Source organism: Gasterosteus aculeatus, chromosome 10 (assembly GCF_964276395.1).
Source record: "Gasterosteus aculeatus chromosome 10, fGasAcu3.hap1.1, whole genome shotgun sequence".
Lineage (NCBI taxonomy): Eukaryota > Metazoa > Chordata > Actinopteri > Perciformes > Gasterosteidae > Gasterosteus > Gasterosteus aculeatus.
Genome location: NC_135697.1, coordinates 3,313,816 through 3,336,251, shown reverse-complemented (window position 1 = coordinate 3,336,251; position 22,436 = coordinate 3,313,816). Strand labels below are relative to the sequence as shown.

The 22,436-nt window shown below is 47.0% G+C and overlaps 2 protein-coding genes across 3 annotated transcripts in view; one reads left to right on the top strand and one right to left on the bottom strand.

The window, feature by feature from the left end:
* Positions 1-22,436, top strand: part of LOC120826863 (H-2 class I histocompatibility antigen, K-D alpha chain) — a 233,836-nt gene that overhangs the window by 63,458 nt on the left and 147,942 nt on the right. The window lies entirely within an intron of this gene.
* Positions 1,567-22,436, bottom strand: part of LOC120826860 (POU domain, class 2, transcription factor 1) — a 48,928-nt gene continuing 28,058 nt past the window's right edge. The window contains exons 2-16 of one of the 2 annotated variants that reach the window (XM_078080732.1): positions 17,252-17,317; positions 16,645-16,673; positions 15,930-15,986; positions 15,113-15,340; positions 14,352-14,618; positions 14,064-14,175; positions 13,827-13,918; positions 11,383-11,631; positions 11,148-11,289; positions 10,696-10,844; positions 9,989-10,183; positions 9,855-9,903; positions 9,301-9,421; positions 8,642-8,715; positions 1,567-8,156 (exon numbers count right to left, since the gene is read on the bottom strand). In XM_078080732.1, the coding sequence (XP_077936858.1) occupies positions 8,113-8,156; positions 8,642-8,715; positions 9,301-9,421; positions 9,855-9,903; positions 9,989-10,183; positions 10,696-10,844; positions 11,148-11,289; positions 11,383-11,631; positions 13,827-13,918; positions 14,064-14,175; positions 14,352-14,618; positions 15,113-15,340; positions 15,930-15,986; positions 16,645-16,673; positions 17,252-17,317 (1,874 nt within the window). In that variant the 3' untranslated portion in view covers positions 1,567-8,112. The remainder of the gene's footprint in view (positions 8,157-8,641; positions 8,716-9,300; positions 9,422-9,854; positions 9,904-9,988; positions 10,184-10,695; positions 10,845-11,147; positions 11,290-11,382; positions 11,632-13,826; positions 13,919-14,063; positions 14,176-14,351; positions 14,619-15,112; positions 15,341-15,929; positions 15,987-16,644; positions 16,674-17,251; positions 17,318-22,436) is intronic. The other variant, XM_040189430.2, reaches the window with a different exon arrangement.

The window sequence follows — 22,436 nt, the reverse complement described above, 5'->3', positions numbered from 1 at the left end:
AAGACTGCATTAACTAGTGGCTATGTTTAACTCTCCAGGCCATGGGACCTGTATAGCTCCTCTTCAGCCTGAAGGCTGGAGACACAACAGGGTGGTGAGCCTTATCGGCATCTCCCTTTTCCACCTCATGCTTGCCCTCTCAGCTTTGCTGCAGCAGGCTACCTTTTGGCACTTCCGTCACCGGCCTCAGTCATATTTCACTGCAGATGTTTACCCTGATATTGAGGGAACTTGGGCGTCTGATGTCCACCCTGCTCCAGAATCGCTGCTGGGTTTGGCTGGCGCAGTCACCCCTGTCAGAGACATATCGGAGAATCCTCCGTAGTCTCCCCGTGGAAGCCTGAGGAGCTGTTTAGCCAGGGCAGACAGCAGTTCTGTTTCTTCACAGGAACATGCCAGCATATCTATGGGGTTCCACTTTGGCCCTCCTCAGCCCCCAGCTAACCCCAGTAGCTGCCACAGGCCGCCTAGATAGTGGCTTGCACCTATGCAACCCTACGATATGTTCTTCCAGGCTTCCGCCGAACCTGGGGCCCAATCGTTGTCAAAAAAACTCCAAGCAAGGTGGCCAAGAAATGAGGTCTCAGGGCCAGCCTTTGGTTATTTCTTCCAGCAGCAGATTGGCTACTGGGCAGTTCATGCATCAGACCCCAGGGAGGTTTTTACCCTATTCCAAGGGTATAAGCATCAATTCCGATGCCGGCCTCCAGCCGGGTCGTGAAGACCGACATATCGGATGCAGGCCGCACAGCCTTCACTTGTATGCCAAGTCTCGGGACAATAGTAGCATCAAAACACTATCTTATCCCCAGAGAGCCCCTGGGGCATTTTGCATGTCACAGCAGATGCCTGACACCGGAGGCGGCGCGCAGTGGTGTAGAACAGGACACTGCTCAGGACCACAGGAGTCTGCTAAAGAGCCAGCGCTCAAACATTTTCCGCTATACCGTGAGGGAAAGCAGGTGTTTGTCTGGTTGGACAACACCTCTGCATTGTTGACGACAATATTAGGGGGGGCAACATATTTGCAGAACTGATTACGCTTACTTGGGCAGCCTTTGCCTGACCAGCCTTCGGGCAATAACTCAGCCAGGAGTGGCTACTGCATCCCGAGGTGATGCCGACCCACTGCCCCCACCGGTTCTCCCTGACAGAGAGGATCCACACGTGGCCAGAGGATCCTCTTCAGGCCTTTTGATCTGTTCTTTACGACGAGAGGAACCTATTGTTGCCACCGAAGGTACATCTGCATCAACTTTCCCTTTTTATTCTGGATTAAATGGTTGTACAACTGTTTATACTCATACATTATTAATGCAGCTTTATTATAGATGTATAAATGGTCGGGGTTTGATTATTTTGCCAACATTTTAAGACACACACTTTATTCAAAACGTTTTTAACCCATATATATATATATATATATATATATATATTAAAGTACTACAATATATTAAAGTATATTAAAGTACTACAAATGTCAATATCATCTTTCCAGTTTATTCTGGCAGTCCCATTTTTTCTCAATTATTTCATATATAGACAACAAAGACACGGGAGATGACGTTGGTCTAATTCGCACTTTATTCCTAACACTTACAGGTTTGTTTTGTCCCCGTTTCCCTGGCCCCCCAAACAACAGGCACACAGAGAGCGATGAGTTCAAGGACATTAGGGAGCAGTTTCAAACTCAAACGTTTCCAACAGAATCAGTTTATAGAATCAACTCAGACAGAGAGAGCCTCGAGGTCAAAGAACAGCATATCGTAAGCATACTTCAAAACAGAAAAACAGGTACTAAAGCTTACAGAGCGGAGTTTGTTTCATCTTTTCTGTTCATCGCCATCATCATCATCATCACCACCATTAGGCTATATTGAAGAATACTTTTGGAGTTCACAGCCATCAGAAAAAAAAACATGGTAGTTGTACAAAAAGAAAATGAAGGTGAGAAGATACAGTGGAGCTCTTTGGTTTTCACTATTGAGGTTTTTTTCTTTAGCAGTAAAATTTATCTTTGCTGTCCTCTTAACCTTTGGATTTAAGCTGCATTGTAGTAAAAATAGAAAAGAAAATGTTTCTTTTGTATTCTTTTTCCTAAATAAATGAGCGACGAAACGGGGCAAAGAATGATCGACTGAAGTTATTCTCTCTCTTTTTTTAACGTCAGGTTTTACATTTCATGTTCTCAAGGCAAAAGAAAAGCAAACAAAGTCTTTAATCAGTCACGGTGACTTGGAAAGTTGAACAGAGTATTAAAATGAACATTCATAGCCACAGAAGAACTACAGTAGAAAACTGTCAAGGCCTGAAGTGCTCTTATTGTCTGACAGTGATTTCATATTGACGACATTTTAGCATACAGTCCCTAACAAGAGTCCTGAATGTGTATTTACACGCGGAATGACTGTGTGTGTGTGTGTGTTGTGTCTGTAGTGCAGCCTCTAACTGTGCTAGTTTTAACTTTGGTATCATTCTCTGTCCATCACAGCCGAGCCGGACTACGCAGGCACACGTAGAGCTGCACCGCCGCCGGAGGCCGGAGAAAAACGCCAACCGTAAAAATCGAAATGTCCCGTGCAGATTTGAAGCTCTGCAGTGGATATTTGCTTCCTCTACAGCACAAGTTCATCTTTTAAATAAAACATGGGAGTTGAGATGCTTTCCTCCGACGGCAGTGATGAACACACACACACACACACACACACACACACACACACACACACACACCTTACACAGCCACCAGGACGTGGTGTATTCTGTTAAAGCCATCAGAACAAGTGAACACCTTCTTAGTTTCACGCCCCCGCTCCTGAGTTGAGACGGGTCACGTCTCTTTTCCCACTTCTTAGGCTGTATGTGTCATTAAAGCTCGAATGTCTATTTGGTTGGTTTTTTCATCAGAGTATCCGAGGTAAGAGTTTAAAATCAGAAAGCTTTTGCAGGAGCACAGGTGGAAACGTGAGCGGAGGAAAGTCACTCAACGGGACGGGAGCCCGAAAGTGGGGCGAACGTTAAGGGTTCACGTTAACGTGGAGCTGCCGGCGTCTGGCCGTCCTGGCGCCTGACAGCACGACTCTGGGAAAAGTCCTGAAGCAGCTGACCGGGTTGCACGAGCTCTTCGTAATAGACGAGTGATGAATACGGTAACAACAAGACTCGCGAGGAGAAGTTAGCATCACAAGCTGTCACATGACTGAGTCTATATATTAAAGGTAGCTGCTGATCAGTAGGTGTCTTCTATGGCGTTGTTTTGTAACGCGCTATCGAGCTAGCCATTGCTAGCTTAGCATTTGTAACGAGATTTTAGTGAAATGTAACTCATTATTATTAGTAACATTGGGAAAACGGTGGGAAAATCAAAATTCCCATTTTGAAACCTTTTAACTGCAAAGGTGGAAATTAAAATTGGAAAAACATCAACGTCAAAATCCTAGATGGCAGCTCAACACAAGGACACAAGGACAAGCAGCACTGTCCAACACCTGTGTGTGCAAAATGCTGTTTAATGACGTGTTGGTGTTGCTAGCAGAGGCTAACTTGCTACAATGGGCCGCCATCCTCCCCACTTGTACCGGAGCGCTGTGGACGCTGCGTGTTTAACCTCGACTTAATCGACGGTGACGAGGCTGCGGCTTCATTAACGAGGAGCTCGTGCAACCAGTCTGTTCTAAGACGGGAAACTCAAAGTGTCTTTAAAAAAATAAACCGGCGTGTCGGACTGAATATCGACAAATAGCAACACAGCGGTGGTTTAAACACAGCGTCTCCTCCGTCACAGTGTCCCTGCTACTTTCTCCCCCGTCTCAGGTCACAACCGTCTTTAGGTTTGGTTTTGCTTTGAAACATTCGTTTGGCATCTTCTCTTCTTGTCGCGATCTCAAGAATAACCCCCAACCCCCCCCCCCCTCTGCAGATACAAGCCTCACAACAACCCCTGAAAATACTAGTACAAAGATCCAGAAAGACAATAGAATCCAATAAATACATAAATAAGGAGTCAATAAATAAGAGCGAGAAGTTAATAAAATACAAACGGACCGTCTTCCACACCCCCGAGAAAAGCACACGCCTCCCCCACACAATAAATACAAATACTATTTTTTTTCAACAAAGAGCCCGTGAGAGAGAAAGAGTTTTAAAGCTTTTGGTTCTTAAATCCGTCGTCTGCGGTCGCCATCGTCAAGAGATAATAATCCCCGTCTTTATACATCAGCAATGGGTAACATAGACCCCCCCCCCCCCCTACAAAAACCTAGAAGAACTAATGGATACGTTCCCTCTAACAGTGGACGTTTTCAGCCTCTAATAAGACGGCAGCCCCCCCCCCCCCCCCCCCATCATCTTCATCAATGGTTGCCTTCAGTACGCGTGTGTTGTTTTCAGCCCGGGCCTCGAGCCTTTCCTCCCGCCAGAGGCCTGTTAGGTATCAAAACATGGAACAAATAATAAACCTTTGCCATCTTGTGAACTGTGCTCAAACCTTGTCAGCTAAAATAAAATCTGACGGTTAATAACAGCGAATCACAGCAAATTTAGCAAATGGCGAGATGGATCTTTGCCATTATTTGGTAACAAAATGAGCTTTAAAAGATCTCGTTGGCCTTTCGCTTGGTTTTAGGGATAAGCAAGTGGGTCCAGCTTGAAAGTCTGTAAAATAAGCATTAAGCGACACTTCCGTCCAACAGGCCTCCATGAGGGAGACAGTGTTGTGTGTTTTACGGTTATTATCTTTATACTGACACATGCTGTCACACACACGCGCGCACACACACTCTTTGTGCATTGGTTTGGTTGTTCTATTTGTTTTGGTTGTTCTATTTGGTTTGGTTGTCTGTTTTTGTCCTGGAAGCTACAGAAAGAAAAGGCCCGAGTAGGCAACACGCCGCACCAAACACCCCCCCACCCCATTAAGTAGAAAGCAGTGAGACAAATCCATACAGCATTAATAGACACACTATGGAAAGCAAAAAACAAAAATATATATATATTCAAAGTCAGTCTGTTGAGGTTGTTTCATACAGTATTCGTATCCTTCCAGGTAAAAGGAACGAGGGAGGGAACCGCTTCTGTCTGTCGATACAACAACGGCAATCACAGCTAAAGACAAACAGACAGACAGGCCCTTACCCCCCCCCCCCCCCTCGGCGTCTGTATTTGGTTTCGTTTACAGTTCACTTACACATAATAAGTAGCAGTAGTAGTAGCTTTTGGTTTTTGGTTTACTTTTTGGTTTTTTGGTCCGCCGCTTTGAGCGCACCTCCTGCTCCTCTTCCTCCTCGTCTTCCTTTGCCCCTGCAGTCTTACCATTCGCCTCCTCCGCTTCTTCTCCCTCCTTGTCTCCTCTTCCCTTTGGACCCTTTGATTGGACCTCTGGAGACAAAGCGGGGGGGGGGCGATGGGAGGGCGGGGGTTCGGGGGCAGTAAGAGAAACGCCGGTGCCTCACCGTTCTTTTGTTCTCTTTTTTTTTTTTTTTTGGTTTGGACTCTTTCTTATGCTGTTGTGTGTGTGCGAGACTCTGCAGAGTGGACACCCGTCTCCCGGGCGAATCGAGAGACAACGCTGCCAGAGGTCGTGCTTTGGTATCCAGGTGGCTGTCTGGTGGTAGAGGAGCGGTGTGGAGGGGGACATGGAGGTGGTACGAGCGCGTGTGGGGCGATAATGAATAAAGGAGAATAAACGTGTCCACGTCCCCCCGGGGGTCCTCCTGGTGGGCGGCAGAAGAAGGGGTGAGTGTGTGCACTCGAGCAGACGTTAACGACAACAATGACAATATGGATGATGACAATGGCGATGAAAAACTTGATGGGAATGTTCTTTTTAAATGAATTTAAAATAATTTCCCCAAAACATTGTGGCTATTTTAAAGAAAGAAAACAATACATCATGCAGGTTTTGTCCCGTTGACGTGCCAGTGGGGCGTCTTCCACCACGTGGTGAGATTTAATGAATACCAGCTTTCTGAAGTTAGCTTTGAACTCCAGTTAGCAGGTGTTGAGATCTATCTCGCTATCTCAATACTGGCGGTAAACCCCACCCGTCTGCCACGGCAGGCTGTTGAAAACAAACACAGTCTTTTCCAATGCAAGGTACGTTCGTCAGTGTAACGCTGTAAGGCGAGAGGTAGATATCCTGCATGTGGGACGCTTCACGAGGAATACCATAAAGAGTGATGAATACAAAATGATCAATGTTGTATAAAACCTGGAAATGGGACTAAAGGAAATCCTGAGTAGAATGCTTGATGGTTGCATGAAGAAGGAGGGTGAAGTGAACTGAACCTGGACGGATCAGGATGTGAACTAAAGCTTTTCTCTCCGTTTGCTTGTTTTTTTCTCGTTTGTTGTCTTTTTTGGTTTTCAGTTTTTTGGTATTTGGAGATTTTGGTTTTAATCTTTGTTTATTTGTGTTTCCCCCTTTGAGCATCTTTTGTTTCTTGTTTCTTTTGTTTTTTAATTCGGTTACCTCCCGTTTTTTCACACACAGTCTGGCTTCTCATCCCGGCCCTCAGCGAGCTCCTCGCGTCCCGCTGCCAAGCACAAAAACAACACTCCTCAGCGCCAGTTCTCCAGCTGTAGATCACTATTTGGTTTAAAATCCCCCCCCCCCCCTCCTCCGCTCTTCAGTTCTCTCCATCCTCTCCATCCTCCCTCTCTCTCTGCTGGCTCCCGTCATCCGTCGGTGTATATTTTTGGCTTTAGAAGACTCCAGCAGGTACACAGAGAGAGAGACGCGCTATGGGAGACGGATCGGACAGAGAGATGGCTTTGGTTAAAGACGAGGTTTGTAAATTTAAGATTTTTTTTAAAGCTCCGTTTACTCTTCCTCTTCTTCCTCCTCCTCGTCCTCTGCTGATACTTTGGCTGTCAGTCGGAGATCACTCTGCCATGGCCCCTCCCAGGGGCGGCGGCGAGGCTTCGCTGAAGGAACAGAAGGAGGCGGGGCTTGAGCAAGGGGACGGGGACTCCTCGTGGCACGATGTCGGGCTCATGGCGTCGCTGGCGCCAGGGGGCGGAGACTGGCAAAAGGAGAGCCGCGGGCGGCACCCGCCGACGCCGCTGACCAGTCCCATTGCGGGCGTCGAGGGCGTCGCCATGGAGCCGGTCACCATGGGGAGGAGGGTCGGGCGGTTGAGGAAGAAGGAGGGCCGGAGGGAGTGGGGTACGGTGGGACACCCGGGACCGCCCAGGAGCATGTGAGCCGCTCCCCCCTCGGGGCCGGAGATGGGTGGCTGGCCGCTGCCGGCTGCCAGAGCTGCTCAGGGAGGAGGAGGGATGGAGGACGAGCAAGGAGACGGTGTGAGGGGTGATGAAGAGAGACGGGGAGCACAGACGGAGCAGCAAGAAGACAAAGGACAGAACAAGAGGGAAGGAGAAGGATGGAACAGGTACAGTGGTTGACGGAGGATGAAGAAGATAGAAAGAGACAAGAAGCAAAGGGGAGTCAGTGAACACATCATCGTTAACCAGAGGCACACATGAAGACAGCCTCTTACCTACAGGGCAATAAATGATTGACAGGATGGCACGAATGGTTAAAGGGACCAGTTCACCAAACTAAACAAAACCAAGATCTTCACACCTGCAGAAACCTGCAGGGATTACTGTTTTGTGACCAATGAGTCAGTTTCTATTTACATGTGGAGGTAATGAACACGCGAGCCTTTAATGCAATGACCAATGACAGTCAGCGGAGCCGTGAAGATGGCGATCGTATCACTGCTTCCCACACACACACGCGTGGTCCCATGATGGTGATGAAATGCATTTGAGGACCGGATTCTGATCCCCAGCCATTTGGAAATGATAATCATATAATCATAATAGATGTTTGATTCAAGACTTTTGCTCATTTGTTTGGCAACTTAAAAAATGCATCATCTGTATATGTAGAAGAAACTATTGCTGGTATCGTTGCCGTCAGTCAAACTGCCCTTTGAGTTCCGCTGTAATAGTCAACACTTCTATCAATTACAGCGCCCGAGTGTAAACACGTGTATCTGTTCATGTGTGTGTGCGAGTGCGTGTGTCTTAATCTCCTCTTTCTTCAGCCCGTTACTATCAGAGGGCGGCAGCGCCAGAGCTGCAGTCTGCGCAGCAGGCGCCTCCTGCTCAGCAACACGTGGCCCAGAGGGAGCAGGAGGTCTGAATGGCCGCTGTGGGGAGATGGATCATGGATTCAAAGCTGAGCCCGACCGACCTTATTTGTGATGCTTAATTGATTTGGCGGCAAATCGCCTTCTTCAAAAAGGGCCATTTAGAAAAGAAGTTATTTAGCCGACAGGCCTTAGTGATGAGGAGGGAGGGGATTGTGCCTGTTCAACTGTTTACTGCAAGCTGACCTGGCCTCCTAAGCTTTGCCACGAGGGGCTTTGCTCACTTTGTGATAATAGCGGGGCTATTATATGAGAATCAAATTGAATCTTTCACCATACTGAGCGATCCAACAAGTTTGTGCTGAGGAGGAGGAGGAGGAGCGCAGCAAGGCTCGCTGTCGGCTACGGTTGACGAGGCGGCGAGAAAATTCATTTTGAGCAGAATGGATGAAATGGGAAGAGGTCTTTAGAAATGGAGACTTGATGGGCTGGAGGGGGGGCAGCCTGAAAGATGCACACGCACATAGAGACACACACACACACACCTTGCATGGTAGCCAGGGGGTGGCTGCCGATGAGGGCCTGGTTCATCCCTGTGCTTACTCCCATCATTGTGATCCTGAAACGTGGAAAGAAAAAATTCAAACCGTGGAGAGAAACAGCCGGCAGGTTAACTTAATGGTGACTGGAGGACTTTGAAACTCGGCTTGTGCTTTGACTGAGGCACCAGCAGCTTCTCCCACTTATTTGTGCAGCAGACGTGTGTGTGTGTGTGTTGAATTGCAGTAGCAGCAGTGTAAACGGCTGAGTGCCATAGATGTAACCTGTTAACCCGACATGTATCAGGACATGTCGGGTTAACAGAGTTTCATGCAGGTCTTCAATTATGACAATTATGTTTCTCCCTTTATTAAGTAAAGGGGTTCTTTTTTTCTTTTATAGATTCATGATTTTCATTTAACTATGGATTTAAAAATTAAAAGTATATCAGTCCCACAGTTGAAAAAAAATGTGTCTATGTATACTTTAGAATATATATACACAAAAGGCAGGAGATTCTCCATTGTTTGTACTTTGCAATCACTTAAATTTTCCAACACTTATTTTGTTGGATGGATCCAAGTCGAGCTGAAGTGCTAAATACTCAACAAAGAAGTGCAGTGTTGTGGATCCCAGATAAAAACTAAAAAGCATAAACACTCACCCGGTGGTGGGAGGGACGGGGCTAGCTGTGCTGTGAGGGGGCGGAGTCACAGAAGAAGAGGAGGAGCCAACTGTGGCGGAGCTGACGGGAGTCATGGGGCAGGATGCTGAAGAGCTCGCAGCTGAAGGTGAAGAGAGGAAGAAGAAGAGGGACGATGAGTTATGGCTCCATTCCGGAGCCGACAGGGAGCTTTGATACGTTTCCCAGCTGTGATTGTTCCCTGTCAGGCCATCTGTTACAGCTGTGAGGGCGGGGATAGCTCTGTAGCCCGAGGTCTATAAAACTGACTCATGGAGGTAAACAACTCGAGATGGGACCTGTGCCTCCATGTCGTCACCAAACCCTGTTTTCTATTTCACTCCCTCTCGCAGAAATCGTTTTCTTTAAAGTGACGATTCTTCAGGGTTTCATCCGGCCGGCGAAAGGAAAAAAGGGCTCCGACAACACAAACAACATCAACTTCTTTAATCTCCCCGTGTTCGGCCTCAGGGTTCCAAAAAGCTTCCCTTTAACAACAAGTCGACGGGTCAAACAGCGGTTGGGGCCGAGCTCACCTGTTGTGCTGAGGCAGGTGGTGACCTGGGACAGACCGTGACTCGATATCTGCAGTGGGAGAAAGAGGGATCAGGACACACTTCTACAACCGATGGGTCAATGAGCGGCCGATGGGGCGGGAGGGGGGGCGCACCATGTGCGGGCTGTAGCAGGCTTTGTGTGTCCCGATGGGCGACGTCTGGCTGGGCAGGGGAGGCGTGGTGCTGCTGGACGGGTTGATGCGTTTCTCCTTCTGCCTGCGGTTGCAGAACCAAACGCGGATCACCTCCTTCTCCATGTTGAGCTGCTCGGCCATGAGCAGGATCTCCTCCGAGGTAGGCTTCTGGTTCTGAGGAGGGAAAGGGGAAGTTTTACCTTAAACGCCCACGTGGGCCCCTCGGATGATTAGTCTGTAACAATGTGATACTGATAAATGCAAAATGTATGATATGAACATGATTTATTTGTGTGTTGAGGTTGACTGATGCGTGCGATGTGCCTCCTCGAGAGAAAAACCTCTCAGTGGATTATTTTGAACAAATTTATGACTTTTTATGTTAATTTGAGTTTTTAATCTTGAACGTACAACAAAAGTTTTTTTTATAATAGAATTTACAACTATATATTTGGAAATCTTAAATAAATTTGGACGGCTAAACTAATGTGTTTTTATAGACAATAACAAGTAAATCACAGATCAATAGTGAAAGGAAAAGCAGAAAGAGCTTTTTCATTTGTTTCCATTATCACATTTATAATTCACAAAGAATGAAAAAGAATGAAAAGCTCAGGCTGCGCTGTCGAATATGCTACGTGCACAGAGATGTTTTTTTGTTCCTTCTGTTAGATGTGTACTCTTACCATGTGGAAGTTGCGCTCTAAGGCCACTCGCACGTTGGTCTCGATGCTGGTGCGTTTCTTCCTGCGCCGGCCGGACAGACCCTCGATGCCCAGCATGGGGGAGGAGAGAGAGGAAGGGCTGGGCAGCATGCTGTCTACTGCCATGTTTTCTGTGGGAGGGGACACAGCACCCAATTTATAACTTCAATCTCAGAGATTAGCCTATTTGTTTCAATCAAGTTTACAATTTTATTCTTAGATAAAGGTATTCACTTATTTATTTATTTCCTCTGAAAAATGTCCGTCCCTCCGCAGGCTTTTTAATAACTAATAATAACAAACATTTGTTTTAGCTACATTTGCCCTCATGCTATTATTCCAGGTCATTTCTTTACTTTAAAGTCATGCACAATGACAAACTGCTGGGAATAAGCTCTCGTCTCTCCATCCAGGAGATGGCCGACCTTGTTTACCTGCGTCACTCAGCCACTTCTCCAGCAGCGGCTTCAGCTTGCACATGTTCTTAAAGCTCAGGTTGAGAGCTTCGAATCGGGAGATGGTGGTCTGGCTGAAGTCGTTGCCGTACAGTTTGCCCATCGCCACGCCGACGTCGCCCTGTCCCAGACGGACAAAGAGAAGTGAGACACCGAGCTGAGACTCACGCGCTGCGATTGGCTCCACCTTCCCCGCTTATCCGCCGGATTCTACCTGGGTGAATCCCAGCTTGATGCGTCGTTGTTTGAAGGTGCGGGCAAACTGCTCCAGCTCCTCCAGGTCGCTGGGCTCCTCGCCCATGTGACCCCCGTGACCCCCGGGGGTCAATGCGGATGTCAGCGAGGAGCCCATGGTGCTGCCGGCTGCTGAGGTGGATCCTACAGACGTCACGACGCCGCTGCTGCCGGTGGCAACCATGGAACCGCCTCCGCCGCTCCCACCAACATCGCTGCTCTTCTCCCTCTGGAGTGTCAGGAAGACAAGATTATTAGTTTGTTGTTCTGGTTCCACAGCCTGGGTTTTGGTTTTGGATTGTATAACTGTTGTTATAAATAGTACATAAACGACAGAGCTGGCAAGGCATTGAAAAACATTCTCTAATAATATGTGTTTTCCCGCTTTTTTTTGGTTTCTTATTCTTTTGCATATTTGTCACACTTAAATGTTTCAGATCATCAAACTAATTTTAATATTAGACAAAGAAAACCTAAATAAATTCAGCGTAAATTCAAAATGCAGTTTTTAAATGATGATTTCATTTATTAACGGAAAAAAAGAAAAAGAAACACTTAAGTAGAGAAAAGTGAAGAAGGCTAAAAGATCATGCTGCGATCTGAAGAAGTTCAATAAGTCACTGACGTGTATCCGTCTGGAAAGGGTTACAAGGCCATGTGTAAGACTTTGGGCCTTCAGAGGAACAGTCATCCAAGAGGTCATAAAAGACCCCAGAACAACAAGGGAAGAACCGCAGGCCTCGCTGTCCTCAGTTAAGGTCGAAGGCCATGATTCAACAATAAGAAAGTGACGGGGCAAGCAGGACCTCCAAGAAGAACGCAAAGGCTTGTAACGCCTCTACATTTAATAAACATGCGTTTAAACTGGTGCATTGACAAATCAAAGAAAATTAAAAGTATCACACATGAAAAATCAATGACCTGTTGTTCTGATATAGTGTTTATTCTGCGGCTGAAGCAGGAGGCAGGAGTTTGACCCAGCGTGATTTGGGGGTATCGACTAATTGACCAGACGCCTCGTTTACATTCACTGTCCGTGCATAAAAGACGAGCAGGGGCCGCCCGCCGCCCCGTTTGACATGACTTCATTCACGGCCTAATGAAAAATCCATAACCACGCTGCGGTGTGCCGGGACGCATTCATGCATCACATTATGGCAGATAAAGTCTGGGGACGCCGGGTGAGACTGTGTCTTTCCCAGCAGAGAGCCCGTTTGCTTAAACTGTGAAGTGACTCGTGTCTCCTAAGATGGAGCGAGGCTCTCTGTATGCTGCAGGTTGATAGTGAGAATGTCCGTCTGACGCACCGATTCAACAGCCATTGGCACGAAAATAATTATTTCTTTCTTATCTCTCGCTAACAAATTACACTAGCCTTGTTGGCATGACTATAGATTCAGTTTCTTCTATGACAGGAAACCAATGTAGATAAACATGAATAAACAAAAGTAACAAAATGCTTTGAACCTGAATGAAAATAAAGGAAATAGGCAAATGATTCATTATTGCAGAAGCATTTATTGTTATTACTATTTATATGCACAGTTCCGAACTGGGTTAACATCTCCCAAAGATCTTCTTTAAGGTCCTTCTGTTACTGTTCTGTTACCATTCGGTTAACTCCAGTGTTGGGAGATTACTGTAATTCCACTACTTTTAGCGGTAACAAGCATGTAACAAAGTATTTTTTAAAATAAATTAACGCAGTTACAATTACTGAAACTGAAATGAGTTCGTTACTCGCGTTACTCTCTTTTGTGACGCGAAGCGGAGGGCCAGCAAATAGTAATTAAATAGCTGCCTGTCAGTTGCCTGTCAACGTTGTGTGTCACAGAATAGTCGCCGTACGTGCATGTAAACAGCATCCCAAAGAGCGCCGCCCCGCGGATGCTGCAGGCGCCGCTCCACGCAAACAACCAGGGCTCCACTTTACACGGACCGCAGTGCAGCCGATGAACCGGGCAGAGCTGAATAGATTGATCGCTCGCTGTGTTGAAGATGAGATGCATCCTGTCAACTGTCGAGTCAGTTGCCTTCAGGCAAATGCCTGAAACTGTTATTTTGTATTAAGTTAAGTATTAAAAAGGACTTTTGTACTATTGCTTGATTTGAAGGCCTGTTGCTCTTTTGATTACAATAAATAGGTCTAAAAAATATGTTTATTGTGTTTGACTGTTCAGTACTATTTATATTCATTACATTTAAAAAGCAGACATAAAAGTAACTTAAAAGTTACTTTCCAGAGTAACTAATTACTTTTGATACACAGTAACTGGTAAGTAATTCAATTACCTTTAAAAGAAGTAACTAGTAACTGTAACTAAATACTCATTTTCAGTAACTTGCCCAACACTGGTTAACTCGGATATCTCTCATCTCTCTTCCTCACTTTCTTTACTCCCCCCTGTCACAGACGTTTCCTACCTGTGCTTGGAGGCCCATGCGAGGGGGGGTTGTCAGTAGTCCCCCTTGGCTTTGCTGAGGTAGCTGGATCAGATTTTGTGTCGCGAGCAAACCTGACAGGAAGAGATGATTCAATGAGCTAACCAGTGAAGCAACCAGCTGAGGAACAAAACATGTTGACAGAAAATAAACAGAGGGATCAATGGAATCCTTTTGATTAATAACTTTTTGCTCGTATTTCATGGAAATCGTCCTCACCCTGCTGCTGCTGCCCCTGAGCTGGCTGAGACAGGAGGAACTGTGCAGGGGACTGGAGAGGATGACCGGGCATCAAAACCAGCTGCTGGAGCTGCAACAGCTGCTGGATGTCCTGCAACGACAGACACAGACACGTTTCAATCCACAGCGCAGACGGAAGCAAAAAGTCTTAAATAAATACAAGAGCTGCAACTCAAAGATCGGGCGCTTATCTTCATGTGAATCAATCGACTGTCAGAGCGGTTTCAGTTGAAAAGCTACACCCTGTTCATCGCTGGAGGTTCATACCTGGGCTGTGAGCTGGATTGGCTGGGACAGCGCCAGCTGTTGGGGAGGCGGGACTTGGACAGTTTGTTCCTGTTTGGTTTGCTGCTGCTGAGATTGTGACTGGTTCTGCTGCTGCTGCTGGTTGGCCTGTTGCTGGGCGGCGGCGTGGGCGGCGTGGGCTGCATGGGCGGCGTGCGCGGCGTTGGACTGCTGAACAGCGGCCGCCAGGAGCTGAGCCTGAGCCTGCTGGAGGAGCAGCTGCTGCTGGGCCGGGAGGAGGGCGGCGAGCTGGGGGGTGAAGAACACGCAGTTGGCGGATGTGAAGGACAGAGGGATGAAATGCACCAGGACATGAAGGAAAGTCAGGAGAGAGAACAAGGAGCAACTTTCCAGGAATGGATGTGTAGCCTAAACTGTTACCAGAACCTCTCGCTTAACCTACACACACCCACACAGCGACTATCCTCAGGGCAGGCATGTTGTTTTACTGAATGTTTTCCTACCGTTGACACAACATTCCTCTGAGCTTAACATTAACAAGTGAACACAGTGTCGCTCATATGAATGCTGTTTACTTCATTCACAGAACATTTAACTCAACTTCATTTAGACACAGATGTGAAAATCCATTTGTTTTCTGTACAAATCAATGTTCACATAAAGTAAAAATGTCCAGCTTGGAAATCTGTGAAATAGAGTTGCTATTGTTGGACAATAACAGGGTCAAACCTTTCCGCCTGCATTATTTCATTCATACACATTGTGCGTGTGTGATGTCTCACCCCTGCTAGCTGACTGCCAGCCAGCATCAGCTGGTGGTGTTGCTGCTGTTGCTGCTGCTGTTGCTGCTGTTGCAGCTGTTGCAGCTGTTGCTGCTGTTGCTGCTGCTGTTGCTGCTGCTGTTGTAGCTGTAGCTGTTGCTGCTGCTGTAGCTGTTGCTGGGAGGGAGGTGTAGGTGGAGCAGGGGGGATGGTGGTGTGGATCATCTCACAGCTCTCCTCGCCTTTTCCCTAAAAATATCACAGAGGCACATTTTCCTTCAGCGAGGTTGTTTTGTGGCCCCCCGATGCAGAAGCCGCACTTTAAGCTCAACCACAAACTCCTCATAGAACCGGGGAACCGGTTCCTCAGAATGTGGAGGCGTTGGAAGACAAAACCAGATTGTGCAGGTGGACAACAGGAGAAAATAGGTTGCTGCTCCCTGCTGGTTCAAGTGGGTTGACTCAATACTTCTTGTTTTTTTTGAGGTGTCAGGAACGCTGCTGACCTCTGACCTGTGGCTGTCGTCACCCGTCCATCACCACCGCACTGTGCTGTCCATCACTCACAGCCGGCTCGTCCGCACACGTCCTCATGGACAACATTACACTCTCATGTCTGTCCTACAATAAGGCGTCTTATTGTTATGGGTATGACCATTACATTTGTTGACGAATGTGTTTTTTAAAAGTGTAACTGGCTTTAACATAAAATAATCACACACGGTTTGATTGATCTTTGATATTTAAGCGGATGACATCCAATATTTGACATTTTATGAGCTGGGATTGTACACACATAAACAAACACACACATAAACACACACAAGATGGGGCTCACCTTGCTGACGGTCCGTGTTGGGGAGACGTCTGAAGGGCTTGTTTTCATCGGCTGGACCTGCAGCAACACACACACACAAGTATCACTAATACAATCACGCATATATATTCACAACATCAGCATCATCAGGTGAAGCTCCGCCCTTTACTGAGCCGCCTGAGAGAATCACAGGTAAACACAGTGAAGCACGGAGAAAGATCAGATAGATCTCAGTTATTCGGATGAGGAGACATGAAACCAAAAAGACGAGGCGAGACGGGAGGACAACAGATTGCGTGAGCTCGATTTTGTTTAAAAAGAGTTATTTGTGTGCTGCCTGCAAGTGGAAATAAAGTTGACTAATGATGTTGCAGGATTTGGGAGGAAGCAGATGGTGTCCACTAACAAACCAATCACCAATCACTATAATGAACAGGAGAAACAGAATATATTGATGCCGTCATTAATTCACATGTCTTTATATCATTTGTTTGGTGATCAATCATAGTAGCAATAAATATAGGACCTAGTTTGATGTCGTTTCTACTTTATTGTGAGATTCATGTTTTATTCTATTCATTTACTACCCTGTTTTGCTGCTTGTGACTTGACATGTTTTTAAAACTGGATTTGACGTAAAGAGAGAAAAGCGTTCCTAATTGCATGGCTTTGTTCATAATGAGTCCTTTAATGAATGTAGCTGATAAATCAGAAAGAATAAAGGAATAAAACCAACCTGGTCATCGGGGCTGTTCCTGTTAGAGTCTGAAACACAGAGGGATTGTTAGTTAGTGTGTGTGTGCTCAGTCCTACAAATGGCCTCATGCCGATGAAAGAAAGAGAAACCTGCTCTGATTGGACAATTGTTACCGTTCACACCCTGGAATATGTATATATGAAGTTTAGGATTAAAGTTCAGTCAGGAAGACAAGCCTGTGCGTTTCGTAAGGTGCCTCCTCTCTTCCTGCGGCGACGCTGTGAGCTGTTTGTTTCGTACTAACCAACCAGACGCAGTCACCATTTCCGTGAACCAATAGCATCTGTGCTGTCAAATGTTCAAAATTCTTCATGTCAGTTGTCATTTGCAACCCTTACCACCCGAACACCTCCAACCAGCAGCAAAACCCGGCGTATCAGAGGATTGGAGCAACGCCACCACCAGTGTCTGGACTCCAAAGGATGGGGGGGGACTTATCGAGTCCTGGCAGCACGGCTCTGCCCCCAAGACTTTGCACTAATTCAGATTTATGCTGTTTAATAAATAATTGTTAAAAAGTCTCTTTTGATTAAAATATATAAATATATATATGTGTGTGTGTTTGTGTGTGCGCGTGTTTGTGTACCTGAACTGTCCCCTGGATACTCAGTCCCAGGCTTCTCCTCCTCTGCTGCTTTAGACATCCTGATGTCTGCAACACAAACACACAGAAACACATGACAAAGGGTCACGGTGCACGCACAGAGGTTTGTGAGGTGATTAACATTTTTTATTTCATTATTTGGTTCACCTTACAAAAACAATGTCCATCGTCTGCCAACTGTGACCATGAATCCTGCACACGGACCATACACCCATACAGCATTCATGTATTTCTTTGCACTATTTGGATTGTGCAATGAATGTTTTGCAAAGAATGCACAATATACTACTATACTAATATTATACAATATATTATTACTTGGAGTAATAGATTTAGATTAGGTAGCAAATCAATTTCGTAGGAATTTTTGACCCCATTAACTAGTCGTAGCAAAAAAAAGGTGTAGTTCAATTACTATTTTACTTTTATTGGCCGAATACATTCGACTCTAACTCAGTTATTATTGTTCGAAAAAACAGATTATTGTTTACAATCTGAGTGCATGAACGCACGCACGCACGCACGCACACACACACACACACACACGCTCACACGCACATACACACACGCACACTCACAAGCACATACGCACACGCGCACGCGCACGCTCACACGCACACGCACACACACACACACACACACACACACACACACACACACACAGCTTCCCTGGAGAACCAAACACACTTTGCAAGCAGTCAACTGTTTGTAAAAGCGCTTGGAGCAGAACACGCTCTGCTGGCATGACTGCCGCTGTAAAATCCCAAAACACATTTAACTGTGGAGATAAAAGTTGATATTGGTGCCTAAAAGGTTTTATACTCGATGAGAGAAGTCTCACATGACCAACAAAAGTGATGGCACCGTCCTCTAAATTAGCTCTTAGAATGAAAACTGCATGGACCCGGGACGTGTGGCCTGGAGGAGCGCCGGTATCGGCCCTGCGGCCCTCTGGAGAGCGACGTTAGAGGAACTGCTTACCGGAGCACCGCACGTTACTCAGCACAAGCGCGGCCATTTTGGAAGGAAACGCTGCTCCTTGACGTTGGTCTGCTGATGCTCTTTTTAGCACTTTTGCAGAGAAAATTGAAAGGCGGAAGCGTTTGAGTGTCATTTAGTATTCGTGCTGCGTCTGTGTGAGGTTCAGGCGTATGACAGGAGGACATGGAAATAATCACACAACACCTGATGAAAGCACAGCTACCCAAAGACAAAGGAAGAATACTTGAAAACAAAAGAAGAAGAAGAAGAAGAAGAAGAGGAAATGATATTCAAGCCTGGTGTCTGAGTGTGCTGTAATCTTATCATCAGGGTCACAGACAAGCTGTGATGAGGGAGGTGGAAGGTGGACGGCCGATAAGAATGAAGGTGAACCAGAGACAAAGAGGAAGAACATTCACACCCCGAGGAAGAGTAGAAAACACAAAGAAGAAAAGAAAGATACTATATTTACTGAAGAGAGATGTAAACGCCATCGTGCACTTCTCTTTGAAATGTCAACTTCCGCAGTTATTTCAATCTACGCCATTGTAAGACAGACCTACGCAGTAATTCCATCTCAAAGTAAGGGATTAAAGAGGAGAAAGCAGCTGATTGCATTCATTTGTGATGTCTTTCAGGTGAAAGTCCTCCATAGATTGACATATTGTTCTGTCAAAAGTCGTAACCTCTTGTCTGGGACATTAAATAAAAAGGGAAATACACGTTTCTTGTTAGTGGAGGGGTTGCAGTTACATGATTTAACCAGATGGTGGCAGCACCCTCCTCGAAATGCTGAGCCTCAACTGTGTGTGTGTGTGTGTGTGTGTGTGTGCACCTGTTAGCATTGTTCTTATAGGCAGCGATACACATGCAGCTATTACATTAACTGCCCCCAATGTTTAAAAACAGCATTTCACTAAATGCTGGATCCGTTTAGGGGTTAACTGTCACACATACAAGGCTGCATATCTTCTCAGCATATAGAGGTGCTGGTGGGAGGGGGGGTCCCATTAAATAATTTCATTATTCCCATCCTTTGTCTGCCTCTGAGGCCTCAATTGCCGGTAGCTCCTGTGGCCACGGGGCCTTTCAAAGCCCCCCCCCCCCACCTTGTTTATTCACTGTATGTGCACTGACCAAAGGAACTCTTTTCCTCATGCAGCTCTTCATGTCCCTCCATCTTCTGATTACGGCGTCATTCACCGCCAGGGACAATGGCCACCGTCCCACTCCTCCACCCCGGGGGGCAGTTTGACAGCAGCCGCGCGATGGATCCCCCCCCCCTCCTCCCCACTACTACTACTACTCTGCTCGTCCTTTCAGTGCTAGTAGCTAAGAGAACAAGAGGGAGTGGAGGGGCAGTGGGGGGCAGATGATGTATCTTTCTTCAGCGGTCGACACGGCCAGTGTGTGTTAGAGGGGGGGAATTAAGGGGGGAATTAGGAATTAGTGTGAGGGAGAGAGAGGGGGCTGTGGGGGGGGGGGTTGATGGCTGGAGGGGTCCCAAACTCACTCGCCTCCCCCCTTGCCGGGTGCCCACCCACCCCGCCTCGGTCACACCTGTCAGGGGCCGCTGACAGACGGCGTGTGGGTTTCTCTCTGTGTGCGCGTGTGTCAGGAGGAGGGGGCCGGTGGCGTGCTGTTTGGCGTGTGGAGGTCAAAGGTCAGACACATGGTCTCGGCCACCACAGTGACACACACACACACACACACACACACAAGCTGCCTGCCTTCCCCACCTGCCCCCTGTCACATTCACTACAAAACACACACACAAATCTGCAACTGCTGCAACGAACAAACTAAACCAACTAAAAAGCATCAGAAGAAGTGAGCCGTATGTTTAGGGATGCTGATCATTACTTTTAGTTTATAAAATGTAAGGTGGTGTTTGTTAGCTTTGTTCACAACCCGTAGACGTTGAATGTCAATGATATATATGAAATATAACAATTCTGCAGCACAGAGAGAGAGATGCACACACACAGAGCTCGTCCTCCTTCACGCCCCCCTCACCAGCTCGCCTCCTCCTTCATTTATTACAATCTCTCTCACACACTCTTCCCCAGCTGTAATACCACCATCTGACTTGAACTTCTCTTTCACCGCCCCCCCCACCCACTTTCCATCTCCACCCGTTTTCCTTCCCTTAACCAGCCTCCCCGAACCCCCCCCCCCCCACGTCTCTCTTGCATCCTCAACCTTCGATACATCACTTTTCCAAAGCATCGCCTTTTCATTCATTTTGCACACGGTGTCGGAGGTGCTCCGGAAGAGGACAGCACATCGGGTGGGGGTGATTCTCATTAGGGTGGAGCGAGTTGGCTCCTGGCAAAGCCAGGGCGGAGCGCGCCGCTAACTAGCTCACCTGTGACACTTGTTGTGGCCCCAGCACAGTGAGAGCCTGGTCTCATGCGAATAATGAGTCCTCGTAGGGGCCAAAGCATAGAAGGCAAAGCTCTCCTTTATTATCAGCGGGTTCTTTACCTTACGGACAAAGTGACTCAAGAATTCTTCTTCCTAATAACCAGCTGTTTCTGACGGGCGTTTTCCACTGTTTCACCAAAAAAAAGGTGTTTTCATCCCTTCATCCCGCCGCCTCCCCCTCCTCCCCTCCCTCCCCCGCCGGCAGTGGTCAGCCGCAGCGGTCACGGCATCGCTGGACAGCGCTCGACTAGCGCAGGACACGCAGGCTCGTTGCCAGGCAACAGCAACGAAAAGATCGTGTGTGTGTGCTTGCGTGCGTGTGTCCACACGCCGCTGTGTGTGCGTGTGTGTGTGCGTGTGTGCTTGTCTGCTCCTCGCATGTTTGCGTGTGTACCTGTGAGAGTGTTAATCATTAAAAGTAAGCGTGTTCCTCTGCCTGCAGCTGTGTGACGCAGACCACGTTAACACCATCACCCCTGTTAAAGGAATCTCACCTCCCTTTATTTACATCCTAATAGTGCGCTGAGAAAATAATTGATTTAATCCTCACGTTAATTCAGCGGGCAGAGCGTAAATAATTGTCAGTGGGGGGTTAAGAATGAGTTCCATTGATGCGCTGCGTGTCAATACAGCGGAAAAAAACTCTTTTCAGTTTTTTCTCCTGAAGAACCAGACACTTCCTGTCTTCAAAAGGCCGATAATATCTGTAGGATCTGAGCGAGCAGAAAAAACACACACACACACACACAAAGAAAACATAATTTCAGCACGCTGCTAAAGCTGAACCGGGTCGATACTGCTCATAAGCGACTTGTTTCATGCTTCCATATACTGAGGAGCGGATGAGTAACGCCCTCGTTTGACTTTATGCACAACGGTGTCTTTGTGTGTGTGAGTCAGAGACATCATTACCTGCACATGTGTGTGTGTGTGTGTGTGTGTTCACAGGCATGAATATGTCTCCAGAGTGTTTATTATATCCGATACAGTACCTCTTTCTCGCACCACATATTTCTGTGCCGATCGATTCTTCTGACTCCCGACAAGACAATAATCGCACCTCCCTCCCTCTCTCCTTCCCTCCACCATTATTACGGCCTCCCCGAGGAGCGACGCGCCGCGATGGAGGGAGGGAACAGAGGAATAAAAGGAAGAGAGCACTAGGGAAGAGGAGGAAATGGCCAGTGTGTTGCCCCCCCCCCCAAGAATGGGACAGAGCGAGAGACAAAGTGGGAGGATGGAAAGATGAAGATGATGAGAAGACGCTGAAATTTAGGGTGAATTTTACAGGACATGGGGAGGAAAGAGAAAGCAAATCAGAAGAGGAGTGATGGGACAGCAGGGACAGGGGGGGGGGGGGGAGAAAAAAAACAAATGAGCAGAGAAGATGAAAAATACAAACAGGCCACAACAACAGAAAAGTAGGAATCTGGGGATACGGGCTGCAAGTGGAAAGAAATAACGAGCTGAGGTGGAAAAGTGAGGAAAACACCCCCTCCGACCCCCCAAAAAAGAACCACAAAGGCAGTTAGGAAGAGCACAGTTACCTGGGAGCAAAAAAAGGGGGAGGCTAATTTAGACGTGATCATTGAGAGAATCCGGAGGGAACTCGAGCCAAGTGGAAACTAACGGAGGTCTAACAGAGTCTAAAAGACGGGATCAGATCAGAAGAGAGAAGAAAGAAAAGCAAATCCCCCAAATTACAGATTTATGTGCAGCTGTCACATGAAGACAGGACATAATAAAAGACCCATCTATG